The sequence below is a fragment of the Orcinus orca genome, chromosome 2, assembly GCF_937001465.1.
Source record: "Orcinus orca chromosome 2, mOrcOrc1.1, whole genome shotgun sequence".
Lineage (NCBI taxonomy): Eukaryota > Metazoa > Chordata > Mammalia > Artiodactyla > Delphinidae > Orcinus > Orcinus orca.
Genome location: NC_064560.1, coordinates 78,901,512 through 78,920,254, shown reverse-complemented (window position 1 = coordinate 78,920,254; position 18,743 = coordinate 78,901,512). Strand labels below are relative to the sequence as shown.

Genomic DNA, 18,743 nt, shown 5'->3' with positions numbered 1-18,743 from the left:
ATAATACTCACAAGTGAGGTTATCCTTTCATCATGTTATCTCAACCCTTTTATGGGTCACCTTTGAACTTCAAGTAAATAGCAGAACCGTGGTTGCTAAAAGTAAAAAAAGCTCACGACTGCTGCTAGAAATGACCAAGGGTGTGCTAAATAGAGGAAATATCAGTAACCTCCCACAAACCAGAATGAAGAATAAAGTAACAGAACAAAAGTAAACAAGAGAACATAAAATAACATATTGTTTATTTCTAGATACAACTGATATTCATTATGGTTTTCACACACTTGAGTCTTAGAGTAATAACCTTCAGAGACAACCTCCAGGAATGCCTTCCCACCTCACTCCACCAGTGACTACCAGAAGGGCATCTTTGTCCCCTTAAACCCACCTTGGTAGGAGACGAAAAAGCCTATGTCTTTCAGGACTGGACAGTAGTAAAGAAAAGAAGACAATAGCATTTGTTTGGAAGCAGTTAAGACTGGGAATCTCTGCTTCTTTCTGTGAGAATCTGGAGGCTTCAGATGTACAATAACAATTCTAGTATGTACCTTGCCATGTTGTAAGGATTAAATCAAAGAATGTACCATTTCACACAAAAGATGCTTCATATAGGGTAGGTAAGTAACATTTCACAGAGTTCAAAAGAAAGGAGAAATACTCGGAAGTGATAGTTCTATTTTCCTCATCATGTAACTGGCAGTAAGCACATTCTAACCAGAATTACTAGGAATATTAGATACGTTATACCCCCAATGCAGAAAAAAACATGCCACTTACATAAAACACATTAGTCAGGAAATAAACCACAAGATTAACAATAAGAACTGGTGACTGATTATATTACAAATATACCTCCAATTTTATAGATTGAGAATTTGTGAGTTTGCTTATTTGGGAAGTAAAACCTGGAGACAAAGGTCTAAAGCATAAAGCACACATCCCTTTGGTGAATTAAATCTTCCTTTTAAGAATTAAGCACTTACCTAATCACAACAGAGTCCCTGGTATAGCCACCGTCATATTCTGTAGTTTCTTCTAGTGCTTGGAAATCTAGATTCTGCAAATTCAAGAAAACATGTCTTAACATCTACACCACACCATTACAAACAATTAATCAATAGAAGATATTTTTGCAAACCCTTGCTTTCTTACCCGGCTTCCACATATAAGCAATTCAATTTCCTCTGGTCTGAATAAGTACTTTAAAGGAGATTCATTGGTCACCATATGAAAACCTCTCCGAAAAGCCTTGAACTGTTTTTCTACTGATTTATTGAGAATGTAGTCAGAATAGAGATTGACAAATTCCTGCAGAAAATATTAACCACAAGAGCATCTTATATGCAGTACAACAAAACACAACGAGCTACAGGGCTGCATAACTTTTTTGTTTTTATTTTCCCAAAGAAAAAACATTCAAGAATATTTTTTAAAATTCAAACTTTACACACACAAAGGAAAATACCTTTAACAATTTCACAGCTCTCTATTATAGTCAATACTGAACTGTAAAAAGGCCATGCACAAATAAGTTGATACAATTTTAAAGTTCTCTCAATTAGGTATGCAAACAAAGAGACATTTAAACCATTTATACATCAATTTATAAAAATTAACATTTTTAATAAAGTGCAATGTACTGGATATGTATAAGCAAACAAGGAAGTCTCATGTTTTCTATTCTAGAATATTTGGGGAGCTGCCTACTGTATCCAGTTCAACAAAAATATTGGTTTTAATTGATGCACAAGCTACTATACCAAATCATAAATGGAAAATATACTTTTGTATCCTAACTTAGTGAATATAATATTTTATCAAAAATTATATTAACATAAACACACACTTACTAAAGGTTTTATATATATCATAATTTCCCTGTTATGCTCTGGGTTATTCCCCTCTGTTTACAGATGCATACTTTTCTAGTCAACAGAAAACACAAAACTGATTTCTTTAAAGTATTCTTTAATACTTTTCAGACGTATACTTAAGGCACATGTATGTGTGAGTACATTAAATGCAATTATCATCTGTTTGGTTATAAGGACCTTAATTACAAGGTCCCTGTTTCCCTCCCCTCTACAGCTTAATATGAGAAACACCCCACTTCATGCTTTATACCACAGCCACACTGAGACATTCACTACCTCCTACGCATGCCTTCTTTCTCTAAAAGGGGCTTAATGCCCAACCATGTGCTCTCATACAGCTTACAGCCAAAATTTAGGAAACTGTGGTTATTTCCTTTATAATAACTTGGTTACTTGATTTCTTGGGTCTCTGTACGGATATTAGATACTCCTTTAAAAACTAGAAGCATATATGATTTAAAATTCTGTTAATAAAGAGAAAAGACAAGGATGACATAAAAACATTTATTACCTTCCTGTTTTCATTTGTAATTGGAATTTTATCACCATTTTCCTTTAGATCATACATCATTGGATTACCAAAAAGATCCGTCTGAGATATCTGGAAAGTGATCATCATATCATCTTCCACATTCCCTTCATACTCCAGTAAGTCTTTTAAACTCTGATATAGAACCTAACAATCAGAAATGGAAAATTAAGGCTACCACAGAACTACAAAATACAACAGTTTGTATCACTCTTCTTGGGAAAAGATTAAAAAAAAAAAAGCCTTTAACAATAAAAATTAAAGCATAGATAGTATTCCTGCCCCAATAGTTTATATGTAGAAACTAAAGAAAGACTGTCAGTCATTGGTGATGTCCCATTCTCTGCTGAGAAACCCCACACTAGCTACTTAGCAATGGATCTCACACTGTGCTCTTATGAGAACCTTAGAGGTGTGTCTCAAGGTTAAAGAGCGGCTGTAGCCACCAGCCCCTTACTCAGCGCAGCTCTGATTTAACTGGGCAATTTCATGATTTCATTAAAAACAAACAAACGAACAAAAAATTAAAAACACTTTCCTACAGAATCAATCTTTACAAAGCCAGCTTGCTGACAGCAATATGTAAAAAAGTTCCCCTTCGAGTTTTTAAGTGTTTATGGTACTTCAGACAGATTAAAGCAACTTTATCTTACTAGGTATAGATATTAACAAAGGTTCCAAATGAAAGCTTTAAAATTTTTATATAAATGAAACTCTGTATTTGCTTTTAAATAAAATCTAAAAGAGAGAAGAAAAAATGACCAAAGACTTACAGGGTGCGAGTCTCCCAGGTCAAGAAAAGTTCCTTTTTTCCCCATTAGCTTCCTGTAGACAACCATGGGAAAATGTACATCCAGTATACAGTTATTGTAAATAGCCAGACCCAGTACTATGCCAATCAGAGTGAACTGACCCTCAGTTTCAAAAGAGGATGGATTAAACCAAAACAATTTTGTAGATTCATCATACGTGAACATACCTATAAGAAATGATTTTTAAAAATACATTACTTTCACATTTTATTACAGACTGATGAACAAATATTTATACATATAAAATATAAAAATATACAATAATTATACATGTAAGCTTATGTGCACTACGTATAGAAATATTTTTTCTCTTAGATTAACACTTGAGAAAACAAAGTTCAAATACATATGAATGTTATAAATTGTGGCAAATGGTAGCATATATTTTTAAGAAGCCAAAGAAATAAAGTAATAAGGCATTTTGGTGGCATTTTCTAAGAAGTTAGGGAAAATGTTCATTAAATTCAAGTTCTCTAATCTTCTACTAACACAAATGAAAAGTTAATCTGCATTCACACTTTATCTACTCAATCGTTGAAAAATAAATGCAAAAGGAAAAAAGGCTAATCATACTTTGAAAATGTTTCACTTATAAAAACATATTCAATCCATACATACCGTTTTAAAAAACAATTTTGAATTTCATTAAGTAAGTCTGTTTTCTCCCCAAATTGCACAACGGTTCCATGAAGTTTTTCCAGCACCTTTCTAACAAAGATGCCAAGTACTTAAACTCAGGTAAACTTGATAAACTTAGATTATGCCCCAAAATCAAACCCATTTAATACACACATTAACTGTGAGCCAGTAAGTAAAACAAAAGTAATTTGTATTTGTAGTCTTCTTTCAGTTTCACATGGTCTTCACTATTTTAAACGCAAGTTTGGAAACCTTTTTGATATCACTCATTTAAAAATAGGAATCTGAATAGCCATTACCAAGGTAGATTTATCTCCTTCCCTTTAAAGAAATATCTAAGATAAAAGTTAAATGATATTTTAATTGAATTAACAATTTCATTTTACTAAAATGTTTTTCACTTGCTACTGTGAAACTGAATGAAAATATTTTAAGAATTAGGTCTGGAAAAGAGGGGGAAGTTCCAATAGAACAAACTTTAGAAATCAATAGAGCATATAAATCAATTTATAAGTTTTTTAAAAGTTTTGAAAATGTTTCTTCATTTTCACATGCAGTTTAAGTTAAATGTAAAGGGAAATTTAAAAGGTCCCCTTGATCATAAGAACATGAATTAAACTAAGACATTTTTCTAATGCAATTTAATGTTCATGAAATAACATTTTATAAATTATCCAATTCATACTTGAATTTCACAGTTTACATCCAAATTTTTTTACAGGCCTAAGTTACAACATCTACTGAAGTGCTTAAAAACTTCATTTAATTATAAATATGGTATTAACAGGGTCAGAACAGTTAAAAATAATTACAATTAATAACTTTGATGAAATATCACAAATGCATGTCCTTGGTCTCAAGGGCAATAAATTACAAATTAATCAGAATGTAAATTACATAGGTCACTACTCTCATCTTTCTGTGTGAAAGATAATAATATTAAAGTTCAAGGAGATACCATTTGGGGCACATTTATTTTCAGGTCCCTGGAAGAAAAGCTCCATAAAGCGTGGCTCTTCTAAAATATTCCTTTTTGATATTTCTATTGTCATCATTTTAATTGTTTTACTATCAAGTGGATCTGTTTAATGTATGGTTTTTCTTAAAAGTATTTCTGCATATAATGTAAATATACTTTATAGCTAATGTTTAACTTCTTTAGATACATCAGAACCTACAGCTAAAGTTTACCAAATTTATGAAGGTCATAAATTTTGTGTCTCAAAAAGGGCATGGTTCTATGTGTCTAGGTTTACTTTGAATGAATTACATACAAAATGGCATAGCTTTCTGATTAACAAACATTAGCTAAAATACAAAGTCTTAACTATTATATTTATGTCATGAACTCAAAATGTCTATTTTCATTTGCAAGTAGACTAAGAACAATTACAGAAAAGTCAATTCACTGTACATACTGAGAATCAATAGACTTTAACGGTTCAATTCTCAAAGCTTAAGGGAAATGATCTGTAGTACTCTCTGCCACATTCTTCACAATTATGATGGTAGCTTTTGAGAAATTCTTTTCCTATAACTGTCATGCAATCAATTTTAAAAGTAAGCAAACCCAGTAATCAAGTAGTTATACTGTAGAAATTGAATCAGATCACAATTATACAATAGTATACTACCTAAAAAGCTGTTATCTTTTTCCTGTTCTACTTTGCCAAGTCTGTCTATTACTTTGTCTATCAGTGAAACCCAAATTCTTCACTTTTAGACTGATATATTATAGATCAGTTTTTCCCAAACTGTGTTCAATGAAAACTCTTCTGGGAAGCAAATACTATTAGATACAGGATGGAAGAAGGGTTCTGGAGTTCAAAAAGTTTGGGAAAACATTACAATATTAAGCCCAAGAAATCCTGTAGCAAATAAACCAAATTAATTTGATATCAGCCAGTGTTTCCAAACTTTGAGCATGATACACTTGTGAGACATTCTCAACAGTCTTCAGACCATTATTCTATGAAACTCTTGTCTCAGAAATGCTATGGGTCGGACTTCCCCGGTGGTCCAGTGGTTAAGAATCCACCTTCCAGGGGCTTCCCTGGCGGCACAGTGGTTAAAAATCCACCTGTCAATGCAGGGGACATGGGTTCACTCCCTGGTCCGGGAAGATCCCACATGCCGCAGAGCAACTAAGTCCGTGTGCCACAACTACAGAGCCTGTGCTCTATAGCCCGCGAGCCACAACTACTGAGCCCGCGTGCCACAACTACTGAGCCTGCATGCTGCAACTACTGAAGCCCACGCACCTAGAGCCCATGCTCCGCAACAAGAGAAGCCACTGTAATGAGAAGCCTGCGCACCGCAACAAAGAGTAGCCCCTGCTCGCCCCAACTAGAGGAAAGCCCATGCGTAGCAACGAAGACCCAATGTAGCCAAAAAATAAAATATCTGTTTAAGTTATCTAAATAAGAACTTGAATAAATGAGTGATGCAGGACCAATCCCCAAAGTCCACAAATTCAGTCATTATCTGTGACTCTAGGTAATCCATACCAAAATCTCCTTCTGCTGCTCTTCATAACTGAAAATATTTATAAACCTAGGTAAATAAATTCTTAATTCAAAAAGATATGACACCATGATCACATCACTAAAATATTTACCAATATCTGGATTGAAGATTTCCTCCACAACCAGCTGAAAAAATTCTTTGGAAACACCTCCCTCATCAACTCCTTGTTCTCCTTCAAATTCCACATACAACTGTTTCTTCAAGTCTGCAGGATTTTCCATAGCGATCATCTCTAGCTAGTGAGTGAAAAGATAAAGTGAAAAGGTGAATGCCAGTATTAGGATGAAAGAAAATAAAAATAAGGTGTAGGGGTAGGGAGCAAATAAAAGATAACGTTTTTGATATATTTTAAATGGAAACAGGAAGCAAACTGGTAAAAAGCCAGCGAAGGCAAAGATTCAGTCTCACAGATAATGGAAAAATAGGACAGAAGAAAAACCGGCATCGAATTCTAAAGGGTTACTTTCTAACTACTGATCTGTTATGAAATTAACATACAGTAGAAAATTAGAATTAGGTTTTCTGTTAATTATGTATATAACAAACCTGGGCAGTAAGATTAGGACATGGAAAAAAGTCAAGATAACAAAAATGCCTTAAGTAACTACTCAAATTATTTCAGGAGAAACAACGGCTTATAGAAGTTTGACTTCAGAACTGTTCACTTGTAGTTCTTTATGTTTACTAAAATAGAAACTCAAGAATTAAGTCTTAATATCTATTAAACCATAAATAAAACAATTTCAATTAAGAAAAATACATTTAGGGAAGCAGTTTATGGTCTCCTAATAGCACCTTAGGTACAAATTACCATTTTAATGGATTAGAACATATTTTATATCCACTTTTTTTTTAAAGCAGATGAGACATACACTTGCCTATATCCTTACTCTTAACTTCTAACAGTTATCAAACCCCAGTTTCAACATTTCTTCAACTATAAATCTTTACCAAATACTTTTTGTATCTATAGAATAATATAATGATTGCTCTCAGTTATTGAGATTAATCATAAAATCAACACTGTATTCTAATGTGAAATATTTATACTGTAATTTGTTGTCTTATGTGTCTGAAATTTACTAACAGCATGCCTGACTGATCATCCACCTTATTTGCTAAAGTGACTTTAAATCTGCCAAAACAGAACATATTTAAGGGTGTTCAGGTTTTTGCAACTATTCCAATTAGAATCTTTAAAATGGTTTTGAGCAATGCAAACATCATCAGAGTAAGTGTACTATAGTCAGTCCTAAAGTAATTACTTTAAGTAACAGCACTATTTTGTACATTCTAGTGTGTCTATAAAAAATAAAATAAAATCTCACAAATTCATGATTCAGGTCAGTTGCCCTAGATCAATGTTTTTCAAGCTGCCAACTGCAATTCATTAGTGGGTAGTCCAATCCATGTAATGAAAACCAAATAAGGGAAAAAATCAGAATGCATTCCACAAAGTACTGGCACCTACTGTTCTGTGAAACTTTTGCTTCAATTATATGTACAGGCAGATATGCACATGAGTACTGGAATGCTATGTAAAATATCTCTTACTAGGCGCTGCAATCAAAAACATTTGAACAAAGCCAAAATGATCTCCTGGATATCTTCGACTTTTGGATTCTATGATTCTGTGAATTTAGAATCTTTAGCTTTAAGGAATGTCTATCCCGTACAACAGTGGTTATCTACCATTTGCAAAATCATTTTTATGCCAAGTTGTATTAAGATAATTTATCTTTGAGACAGTGCCGTTGTGGAAAGATTGAGTCAAATACTCTGTATTAGTCCCAACTGTCACTTAACATAATTTTTAACCTTTAAATTTTAGCAAGGAACTCAGCTGAGCCTGTTTCCTCATCTGCAAAGGGGGAAAAAAATTAGGATGGTATTCTTCACACTGCGAAGTTGTGAAGGCTTAATAAGAATGTATGAGAAAGAGTTCTAGAGTGGGTGATATTAAGATAACACATCATACTGTTACCTTTTAAAACACCTCTGCTCTTTGAACAAAAAATTCTCAATTTGATTTTATAGCCTAGTCTCAAATTTTGAAAATAACTTAGGGGAAAAAAAATAGTTCCAGTTGGAAACCTGTTTCAAGTCACTGGCTATAAAGAATTCCATGGACTAAGTCAGAATTATCATCTTAGCTCAAATGTGGTTTACCCATCAGGCCAATATCCTGTATTGCCATGAAACGCATTGCTAATTTCCTTCTCCCAGTTTCCACCTGCCTAGGTGTTATAGAAATGTACATCAATGTTTATGTACACCCTTACAACACAAAGACAAACCTGCTTCTATCAGGTACAGCTATTCCAAGGTGGAAAAAAATAATTATCTGTTATTTAATTATGTGTCCTGTATCTCTTCCTCACTAACATTTGTAACTGAGAGCTGACTCTGTGTCAATGTGACTGATACTTTTTAAAGAATTTGGTGTAGTTTCTAAAGAATTCAGAGGCCCCGTGTTCTAGTCTTAGCTCCACACAAGACACTTCGTATCACAGGTGAAGCAAATTTATCTTCAGTCTTAATAAAATATTACATGTCTCTCCATTCCCACCCATCTTCACTCCATTCCACACCTTGAATGCCAAAAGAATTTAATGCAATATGTTCTATTATTATGATAATTATAAACAAGTCACTTTATCTCTTTTAGTTTCATCTGTAAAATGAGCATAAAAATATATCAATAAGTTAATGTATGCGAAGCACAGATGAATTCCCTGCACAACAATTCTTTATAAATACTAGCTCTTGGGCTTCCCTGGTGGCGCGGTGGTTCAGAGTCCGCCTGCCGATGCAGGGGACTTGGTTTCGTGCCCTGGTCCGGGAAGATCCCACATGCCGCGGAGCGGCTGGGCCCGTGAGCCATGGCCGTTGAGCCTGCGCATCCAGAGCCTGTGCTCCACAACGGGAGAGGCCACAACAATGAGAAGCCCACGTACCACAAAAAAAAAAAAAAAAAAAATACTAGCTCTTATTATTACGTTTGTTTTATTGGCTCTCAAATTTTTTTCAGGCTTGGCTGAAAATTTAACGACTCAGCTATAACAGAACAAAAATATTCCGGTATTAACAACAAAACAATATATAGCACTTAATATGCCAGGACACTTTACACGTATCAACTCATTTAATCTTCATAAGAATCTTATCAGGTCGGTAATATTATTAACCCTATTTTACAGGTGCATACCCTGAAGTAATGAGATTCATAAACTTGCTCAAGTCAGTCAGTAAATGGTAGAACAGAAATTCTAGTCCGGGCACCAAGCTCTTTACCATGCTTTACTGCCTCTCTTCAATGACTAGCAACAATCTTTTTTAAAATATTGAGTGATTTTCATTGTTATGCTCTTCTGTATGTTTCAATCTTTTTTTATTACAATAAATATATATTATTTTTAGAATCAGGATATATTCAAATGTAAATATTCACAGAAAGAATGGCTTGAAAAATAGACTGCAACTGAATTCCGTGGGTGAAAATTTCCCATTATTATTTATTTTAGATTATCATTCTCAGATATACTACATGGTTCTCTAAAATATGGTATAATTTATGACATCAGTAGCCTATCTTTTATAAAAATTACATTTGTGGTAACAAACACATAACAAAATTTAGCAATAATTATTTTGACAAAGGCCATTATGAATGGACTGCATTTATTTTTATTTTTCTTAAAAACAAGCACTTCTAATTCATTGTTCAATTAGAGAAGACTTAAGAATTAAATAGTAAAGGTATATCACTTTATGTAATAGACACATACCATTTAAAATTCAATTTTTTTAATCAAAAGCTATCTTGAAGGCAGGAGAATATTTGGAAATTGGAAGCATATGTCAATGAACAGTCTGAAAAAGGAGAATTTGCATGCATCCTTTAATTAAATTCATTTAGTACACAGACCTGGATTTTTACATATAGGTTTTCTTAGAGTACACTTTGTATTAATTTAATATGGAGACTGGCAAAAGACAGATTATGTCAAATGTATCCTGATTCATAGTCGAAAAAAAAATTCCTAATGGTATGGATATTTAAATAGAAGTAGCAGTATTCAGATAAAACAGACCTAATACTTAAGAATGCTTAGGATCCATAAGAATGGCTGGCTTAAACTACTTCAGTCAACTTACTAGAATCTACGTTTAAACACTTTGCTAGTGAGTACATTAAAACTATTGACTGGAATGAGATTTTTAGATCACCTGGGTATATTTAGTTTTTTCATTTCTCTGTAAAGAGATTAGGAAAAGTTGTTTATCTTAAATATAAAGTTTAGATGTCTGGGTAACAGCCAAATCATATAATCACATCTGCCTGTGAGACCAGGAACCCTGAGTTCTACTTCCAATTCTGTTATTAATTTCTGTAGGTCAGAATCTGAGTTTCATTTTCCTCGCATGTAACAACTAAGAAGTTTGACAAGTTTCATTGCTTTAAACTATTTTACGATGAATCTATGTAGATCTATTTCACTCTCTTGTTCTAATTAAAGGACAAAAATCAGGTATGAAATTCTTCAATTCAATTAGAATAAATCTTAAGAAACTATAATGGCCATTGCATTAAGCACAATATAGTGAATGTAGATGATACAATTAAACATACCTAAAGGAGCACAGAATAATCTTACTCCTAAAGCACTGTAGGTCAATTAACAAGAATCAAGTTTTGTTTCAATAATAACTAAGGGTGTCTATCAAGAAAAATGCTGGGGACTGGGTTAGACAGTATTGGTATAGCAGAGCCCAGAATAAAATGAGTGAGTGATTTTTAGAAGAGATTGAGCATAACCTCTTGGCAGTAGGGCTTGCATTTGTACCTATCACCTTTAATATGTTCTAGTTCTTATTTTTGGACTTTCCTATCCAATTCTACATCACAGCCATTTCTTTTGGTCTTTAGATCTCTACTCAAAATTCTAGGACTCCCTGACTAATCTGAACCAAGTCTCATATCACCCCTTACCCCTATGCCTACAATCCTCATCACTCTCTTAAAGCCTGCCAGTTCCTAAACATGTAATTGTATATAAAAATGGCCTCAATAAATATGTATATATAAACTTGTACAAACAGCCATCTCCCAAATACTGGTTTCCAGTCTGGCTTTATCAGAATACCTGGGGTTACTAACAGAAATATATATTCCTAGGCTATACACGAGAGCTCCTAATCTGAATCTCTAGAGGGTAGAACTTTGGATTTTTTTTTTTTTTTTAAACAAATCTCTCATTCAGATACGAAGGCAGTTTGGGGCACCTCACAGACAAGCAATACTGTCTTCCAAAATACTCATACCCTTAACTCAATTTCCTAACATAAAAGGTAATTAAAAAAAATTTTTTTACATCTTCTTACCTTGAAGATGTTTTGTCTAAGAAAAAAATGACAAATTATCTAAAAGATAATTTAAAAGAACACACAAATAGATAAATGTTATTAGCAAAATACCATAAAAACCTCATCACATTAGGATCATTCTCATTCAAATGAAAGCTGAGTTCTGAGCCCATTTATCACTGTACTATTTCCTACGGAACAACAAAAAGTAGTGAAAATAAGTCCTAGGGAGAAATATTCCAGTAATTTAAGGGTGTAGGGGTAGTTTTTTTTTCGGTACGCGGGCCTCTCACTGCTGTGGCCTCTCCTGTTGCGGAGCACAGGCTCCGGACGCGCAAGCCCAGCGGCCATGGCTCACAGGCCCAGCCACTCCACGGCATGTGGGATCTTCCCAGACCGGGGCACGAACCCGTGTCCCCTGCATCGGCAGGCGGACTCTCAACCACTGCGCCACCAGGGAAGTAGGGGTAGTTTTTAAACGATTCTGATATCTATTTGTGGAAAGACAACTTATATATTACATTTCATTGATTTTTAAAATTTGCTTTTGTTTTCATATTTTAACGTCTCTGAAATCAGGATATAACATAAAATTGACAGCGTCTCAAAACTAAATTGGCAGCATTTGTTCTTTTTAGCTGTATTAAAATAACAGTGTGTCCTACAACCAGTGAAGATATCTCAGGTTTGATAAAATATTGTAAACACTAATACTCTTATTGTCATCAAAAACAGTTCCTCTAAAAACTCCAGTTAGGAAACAATTTGCTACTCTGGTTTGAATTATATGGTACATGAAAGCAAGGAATATATTTTTCTTTAAATAAAAAAAAATCTATAATCATTAAGTTACTACCGCTCCCTCCAAGCTAGTCAGTCTTACAATTAATAACTGAAAAATAAGACCCAATAGAAATACTCAAGAGTGCCACAGTTTCCAGGAAAGAGTCACTATTTTCCAGGCCTCATTTATAAACTAACGAGTAGATGAGCTCCAAGGCTCCCTTTAGCTCTTAAAGTCTAAGGTCCTATAACCTTGATTATTTAATTATTAATATTGAGCACACCACAAAGTTTCTCATTTCCTCTTCTCTTCCTGACCCTACTCTGTAGTTCAAAATTAGGTCATAAGAAAGTGGTCAATAGGTTTATTTTGTTTGTCAAACTGTTATAGAAAAAGATGAGGCTTAAAAAAGGCAAAGTAGGGCTTCCCTGGTGGCACAGTGGTTGAGAGTCCACCTGCCGATGCAGGGGACACGGGTTCGTGCTCCGGTCTGGGAAGATCCCACATGCCGCGGAGTGGCTGGGCCCGTGAGCCATGGCCGCTGAGCCCGCGCGTCCAGAGCCTGTGCTCCGCAACAGGAGAGGCCACAACAGTGAGAGGCCCGCGTACAGCAAAAAAAAAAAAAAAAAGGCAAAGTAGATCTTACTGGGGAATAAGATGTTGAAAATCCATCAGTACTTCTGAGAGTGTACCTGAGAGGATCACCTTAAACTACTTTTTGTTACTAAAACACTATAACTTTATCATGATCATCACCTGCTAGGAATGTTTCCCCCAAATTGGCAGATTATCAATTTGACTTCCAAGACCTATTTTGATGCTTTTTATTTTTTAACCTTTTCACACTGTGTTATTAAAGAAGGAAAGAAGGGGAGGGAGGGAGGGAGGGAGTGGGGAGGAAGGAAGGGAGGGACGAGATGGGAGGAAGAAAGTTAGCAGTAAAATCTGCTTAATGTGTACCATTAAGAAGCTCCTCAGTGGTCATGATTCATCTTTACATCTCTATTGCTTAGCAAAGTGCCTCACACAAAGGGTTTCTGAAGTGGTAATATTCAAGTACAGATATTATCTAGTGAATCCTAGTTTATAATAGGTAAATTGATAATATTTAGCTTTGACATAATTAAGCTGAACTCACTAAAAAAACAATTTGTTAGCATAATTTAAAAGCTCACAGTTAACTTTACCCTAACACTTGCTCAAAGGACATCCTTATAAACTAAAATGGTTGTTTCCTCAAAATTCTAGAGGATAATTTTAAAAATAGAATAAAGTAAGTATACAATAAGCACCTAAAGTTTCGTAGGTTCTTAGTCTTGCTTTACTGGGGGGGGAAATGGGATGGTGTGGGGGAAGACAGTAAGGCTCAGTAGATTTCTGAGAAGGCAGCTAAGAAAGGTACACATTTTTTTAAAATTCTGGATTGAATGTCACAGAGAGTAATTTCATTGCTTTTAAAGGCCAGGTACAGCTTTTGGAAACAGATGAAAAGATCCTAACCCAAGAAGACAAAGATAAAATGTGTAGTTTGGGGATTTGTAGTTCTGCTCTAACAATGGAAATTCATAGATAGACCTCAACGTGCTTTCCATAAAATATCATCACACCCTTATATAATACCCTATCATTCTGCTAAACTATGGAAAATAAGTTGCTAGCTGTGTGATGATCTGTTATTAAGTATATTAAGTCAGACTTATTCATGTAGCTCAAAACTACTAAAGTAAAATTAAAAGGGCACCAGAAAGCAAGCAAGCAATAATTACTCTAAGCAACTCCTGCCCCTTTCTGTCTCTGGTGAAAAACTGCCTGAGTTGCTTAAATAATGAAGAATCCTTTTTCAACATTAGAGACCTATTTGGTATTAAAAAAAAAAAAACGGTAACAAAGAAAAGAAGCACAGAACCTCTGCAACTTTTAAATTTCTAAGATGTCAAACAACTTTTTCCACTGGTTTAGTTTTATAAATTCTCAGATTTAGATAAATCCATTCTAAAACTAAAATATATTTTGAAATAAATTTCATTACTTTCTAGTTATCTGTGTCATGGGTTCTTTTCCTTTATCAGTATAGAAGACTGACTATATCTTAATTTTAGTTGCCATTAAATTTTACTTGAAGTTGATGAAAAAGAACTAGCAATGCCAGGTACATCTAATATTATAAATACAATAAAATCCTGTGATAAAGAACCCTATAACAAATGTAAATGTTGGTACAATGTGATTGGCAATTGGTTTCTGTCTTCTGGAAAGGCTTACATTCTTAAATGAGGGCACTAAAATTCTTATTTTTCTGTGGAAGGAAGGAATGAACAAAAAGCAACCCATCTGGAGAAACAGGGAACTAGAAGGTGGGTACCTGTGTTCTCAGTATTCTCCCAGTTCAATCTCCCTGGATTGGGTTGATAATACAGACACCACTAATTACAAGATTCCTGGAATAGTTGCTGTTTTCCCAGAAGTTCCAACCAACTCCAAGACCTGGTGTAGTCCATATGTATATTTAAGTAGGAAGAAACTACTACAGTCAGGCAGTGCCAAACAGGGACCTTCTGAGTGACCCCGCAGGAACTCCTACCAGCAGCATGCACCACCTGCCCGGGTCACTTCATTAACCTCACAATAATGCAATACTCAACCTCACATGATGGCATTTTTAGACACCACTTATTATTTCATGGTGTGGTTTTATTCTACCATTTCTCCCTATTAAGACTTTACATTCATACTTATTATTGGGTATCTCCACAACCCCCTAGTTTCTGTGCTCTGCAACATCCACTTCTCTTCTGAATGACAAAACTTTGGGGGTTAGTTGTCAAGATTTAGAAAATTTATTCTTTTTCAAAGAGAGAGTGATCATGACACAAGACAACCAATATTTTGTGGAACATTTATGAACTTGGACAGGAGCAACAAAAATATAGTACTTACATTTACAATAAAAAAGTCCATGTGTTCCTATACTATATAATCATATACATACATTTTCCCCCCAAAGAGTCACTTATAAAATGAATTCACTGAACTGTATCACAGTCTCCCCATCATTAGGTATTCAATCTAGTACTAATTTTTAAACAGTAGCCCAACTTACCCGGACGAGGGCATCATCTATGATGTGGTCACGTCTGACTTTGAGTCTCAAATATGGATTCAACTGCTGTCCTTGAACTAAGCTGTAGAGAACAGTGATTCTTCGTTCACTGTACATGCGAATTCTATTGTCATAATACAATCCCAAATTCTTTGTGACAGCATTCAATATAAAGGGACATGTCATAAAAGAGAATTTGTTCTCTGTTTCTACTTTGAAAAAAGTGTAATCTTTATCCATTTCTAGAACATCATTCAGTGGTTCATTAATAAACTCTTCAAAAGGGATAAGTGGTTTTCGACAATCCAGAGTTTTAACAGCAAGTTCAGTTTCTAGTGGGTCCACTCGAGGACCTTTCTTGTTCCTTCTTTCTTCTCCCAATAGCTCCTGAAGTGTCAATTCACTGGACTCAGGAATGGGCTCTTCATCATCTTCTTCATTATGATTTGTGTCCACTTCCCCTCCCACTACATTTGCATAGTAAACCATTTTCAAGCACTTGGAAGCAGCAACAATAGCATCATCATCGTTCACTAGATTTCGATTGTTAAAGTCAGTGCTTATGACTTTGTATGTAATAAGCTGTTGAAATGTTTCCATCATTCTCCGAATCTGGTCTGCACTGTATTTAGACCACAGTCTGACCAGTTTTCCTTGGGCTGCAAGGGGTAGCTTACTCATTGCTTTGCAAAACAGTGGCAAAGCCATTTCCAGATATTCAGGACTGTGGAGATTTCTATTCTCCATGACAATAATGAATAAATTCAGATAATTAGGATCTCGGGAGTATACATTGTGATATGTCAAGTCACATTCCACATTAGGTGACAAATACACAAGTGCATTGAGAAAGGCAGTTTCTATTTTTTCATTAGAGAGCAATCTGGTGTAGACCCTTCTAATGGCCTCAATATCCACAGACACATCGTCAGGACCTAATTTTTGTAAGTTGTTATCTCCTTGTGAGCTATCACTTATCCTTGAGGAAGATGCTTCTGAATCTTCTTCCATAGCTGCAGCAGAACATGCAGCTTTTTCCTTTTCATCTTCATCTTTGTCTTCATCCTTTCCTTGAAGAGATTTCAGTTCTTCCTTGGTGTGTTGTTTGACTTTCCGAAAGCTTTGTACCAATGCCTCAGCACTAGAAAAAACTCTTCCAATAACACGAATTAAAGGGGAATAATCCTCCCTCTCTCTACATAATTCTAGAATTTCATATACCGTCTCTTCTGTTAGGTAAGTCACATCTAGAAAATTAGGAAAAAAGAGAACATTTATTTTCATAATATATATGTATGTTTGCTTTCTTTTAATAAGTTCTAGTGAAAAATAAAATTGCCAAACATTTTGCAATAAATACCATTTATGATTTACAACTCTTAAAAAGTATCTTAATACTTAGGTTCAACCAACAAAATATGCTTACCTATTTTTTTCAATGTACTACTAATATTAACAACTTTACTCATTCTTTTACATTCTATATGTATTCTTATATATAGCTTTTAATGAGCTCAAGCTCATTTTCACAATGATGGTATATATTAACGTGCAGTTTTAACTGTAAATATGAACCAAGATATCATGTGCCGACTCATCACAATATACCTCTTACAACTTCGCTTTACTTTAGAGCAGAAACACCACTATTTTTCTGAGAGGTTTCTTCCTTATTTCACTACTCTGTTTCAAAAGACTAGGAAGGCAAGGTTTTAATAAAGATTTCTTCAGAGTCCTCTTTTGGAAACAGCCCTTGTCCTAAAACCAGACTAGTTCCTTTCTGAGTCTTCCTTTCTGAGTCTTAATTTTTTTTCAGGGTGGCCATTCTGTGGGTGACTGAGAAGGATTAATATATCATTTCCCATAAGCTCTGAAGTTGACAGACCTGCCATCTGCAGCCAGGTTGGAATAAATCTTACACAGTGACAGGAAATAGTTACAAAGCAGTGAAAACAATAGGGTGGGAAGAAGGCAACTTATGAGCAGACAAGTGAAACAGACTACTATGTAGTCACCAAAATCTGTTTCGTCTCCTTCCTGGGCACAGAGTTGGACACATTCTCCAGCTTTCCCAGCTTTCTGAGATAAGTGCTACTTTCAGGCTAATGCTTTTCTCCTTCTGGCTAATGGGATGATGCTTCCAGGATGGTTCTGAAAATCGTGTGTTAAAGATAGTGCCATTACAGCTGCAACTCTGAATGACTGCATGAACCAGAACTCTCTGCCAGTCTAAAATATTATGGCTGTTAGATGAGCTAGAAACAAATTTCCACTGTTTGTAATAAGCTAGTATTCTTTCTGGGGTCTACGTAATATTGTATTCTAGCTGATCCTTACAAGTAGAGAAGCCTTTCATTTTCCCCATCTTGCCTTCAGAGTCTTTAAAGTACAAGTAATGACCATCTCCCCCCTAAAATGATATATTACCACTGTTTTTACAGCTTGTAGTATTCAAATCCATGGGAGTTTTATTATGATTTTCTATTCTATCCATTCTTCCCCATAAAGAAATAACATCATAAAAGGCAAAAATGACAGCAGGCCCTGAAAGGCCAGACTGAATATCAACTTACTACACATTTTCAGAGTTACCGTAATGTTAACAAATTAAAATTCTAATGAAGTCACAGAAGAAACAAAGAAGAAAATACTTCAAGGACTTTTTGAGATAAAAATCTCTGGAGCCATGGACAGTTGCAGGGGTGAAAGAGTTTGTTGCAGTTTGCTGGAATTCATTTTACTTCCTTCTCATATCTGTCTTTAAATATAGTGGCTTAGGCCTCCACTGTCAGCTTTTGCCATTAGACTTTTTACATTTGCTATTATTCGCTTTCAGACAAAACCAGATAAACCTACAGCTCCCATTCTCTTTAACAACAAAATTTAAATCTATACATATACTCCCTTGAGAGGAACAGAGTAAGTTTGGAGGTTACAGAATGCATGAGTGCTTAAGGTGAGTGCCACTGCATGAAATACATTAGAAAAAGAAAGAAAAACTCCATGTGTTCCTTCTCTTACACTTTTCTTACTCGAGAAAATACAAGCACACACACAAAAATGAATTTTAACATGCTGTTTCCTAAAACTGCAAGTTCTCATCTTACTCAAA

General features: G+C 34.8%; 1 protein-coding gene across 7 annotated transcripts in view; it reads right to left on the bottom strand.

The window, feature by feature from the left end:
- UBE3A (ubiquitin protein ligase E3A) overlaps nt 1-18,743 on the bottom strand; it is a 97,549-nt gene that overhangs the window by 15,646 nt on the left and 63,160 nt on the right. For all 7 annotated transcript variants that reach the window (XM_004271637.2, XM_033431412.2, XM_033431411.2 and 4 more), the window contains 6 exons: nt 15,632-16,878; nt 6,472-6,616; nt 3,177-3,382; nt 2,386-2,550; nt 1,153-1,308; nt 984-1,057 (listed from right to left, as the gene is read on the bottom strand). In XM_004271637.2, coding sequence (XP_004271685.1) covers nt 984-1,057; nt 1,153-1,308; nt 2,386-2,550; nt 3,177-3,382; nt 6,472-6,616; nt 15,632-16,878 — 1,993 coding nt within the window. The remainder of the gene's footprint in view (nt 1-983; nt 1,058-1,152; nt 1,309-2,385; nt 2,551-3,176; nt 3,383-6,471; nt 6,617-15,631; nt 16,879-18,743) is intronic.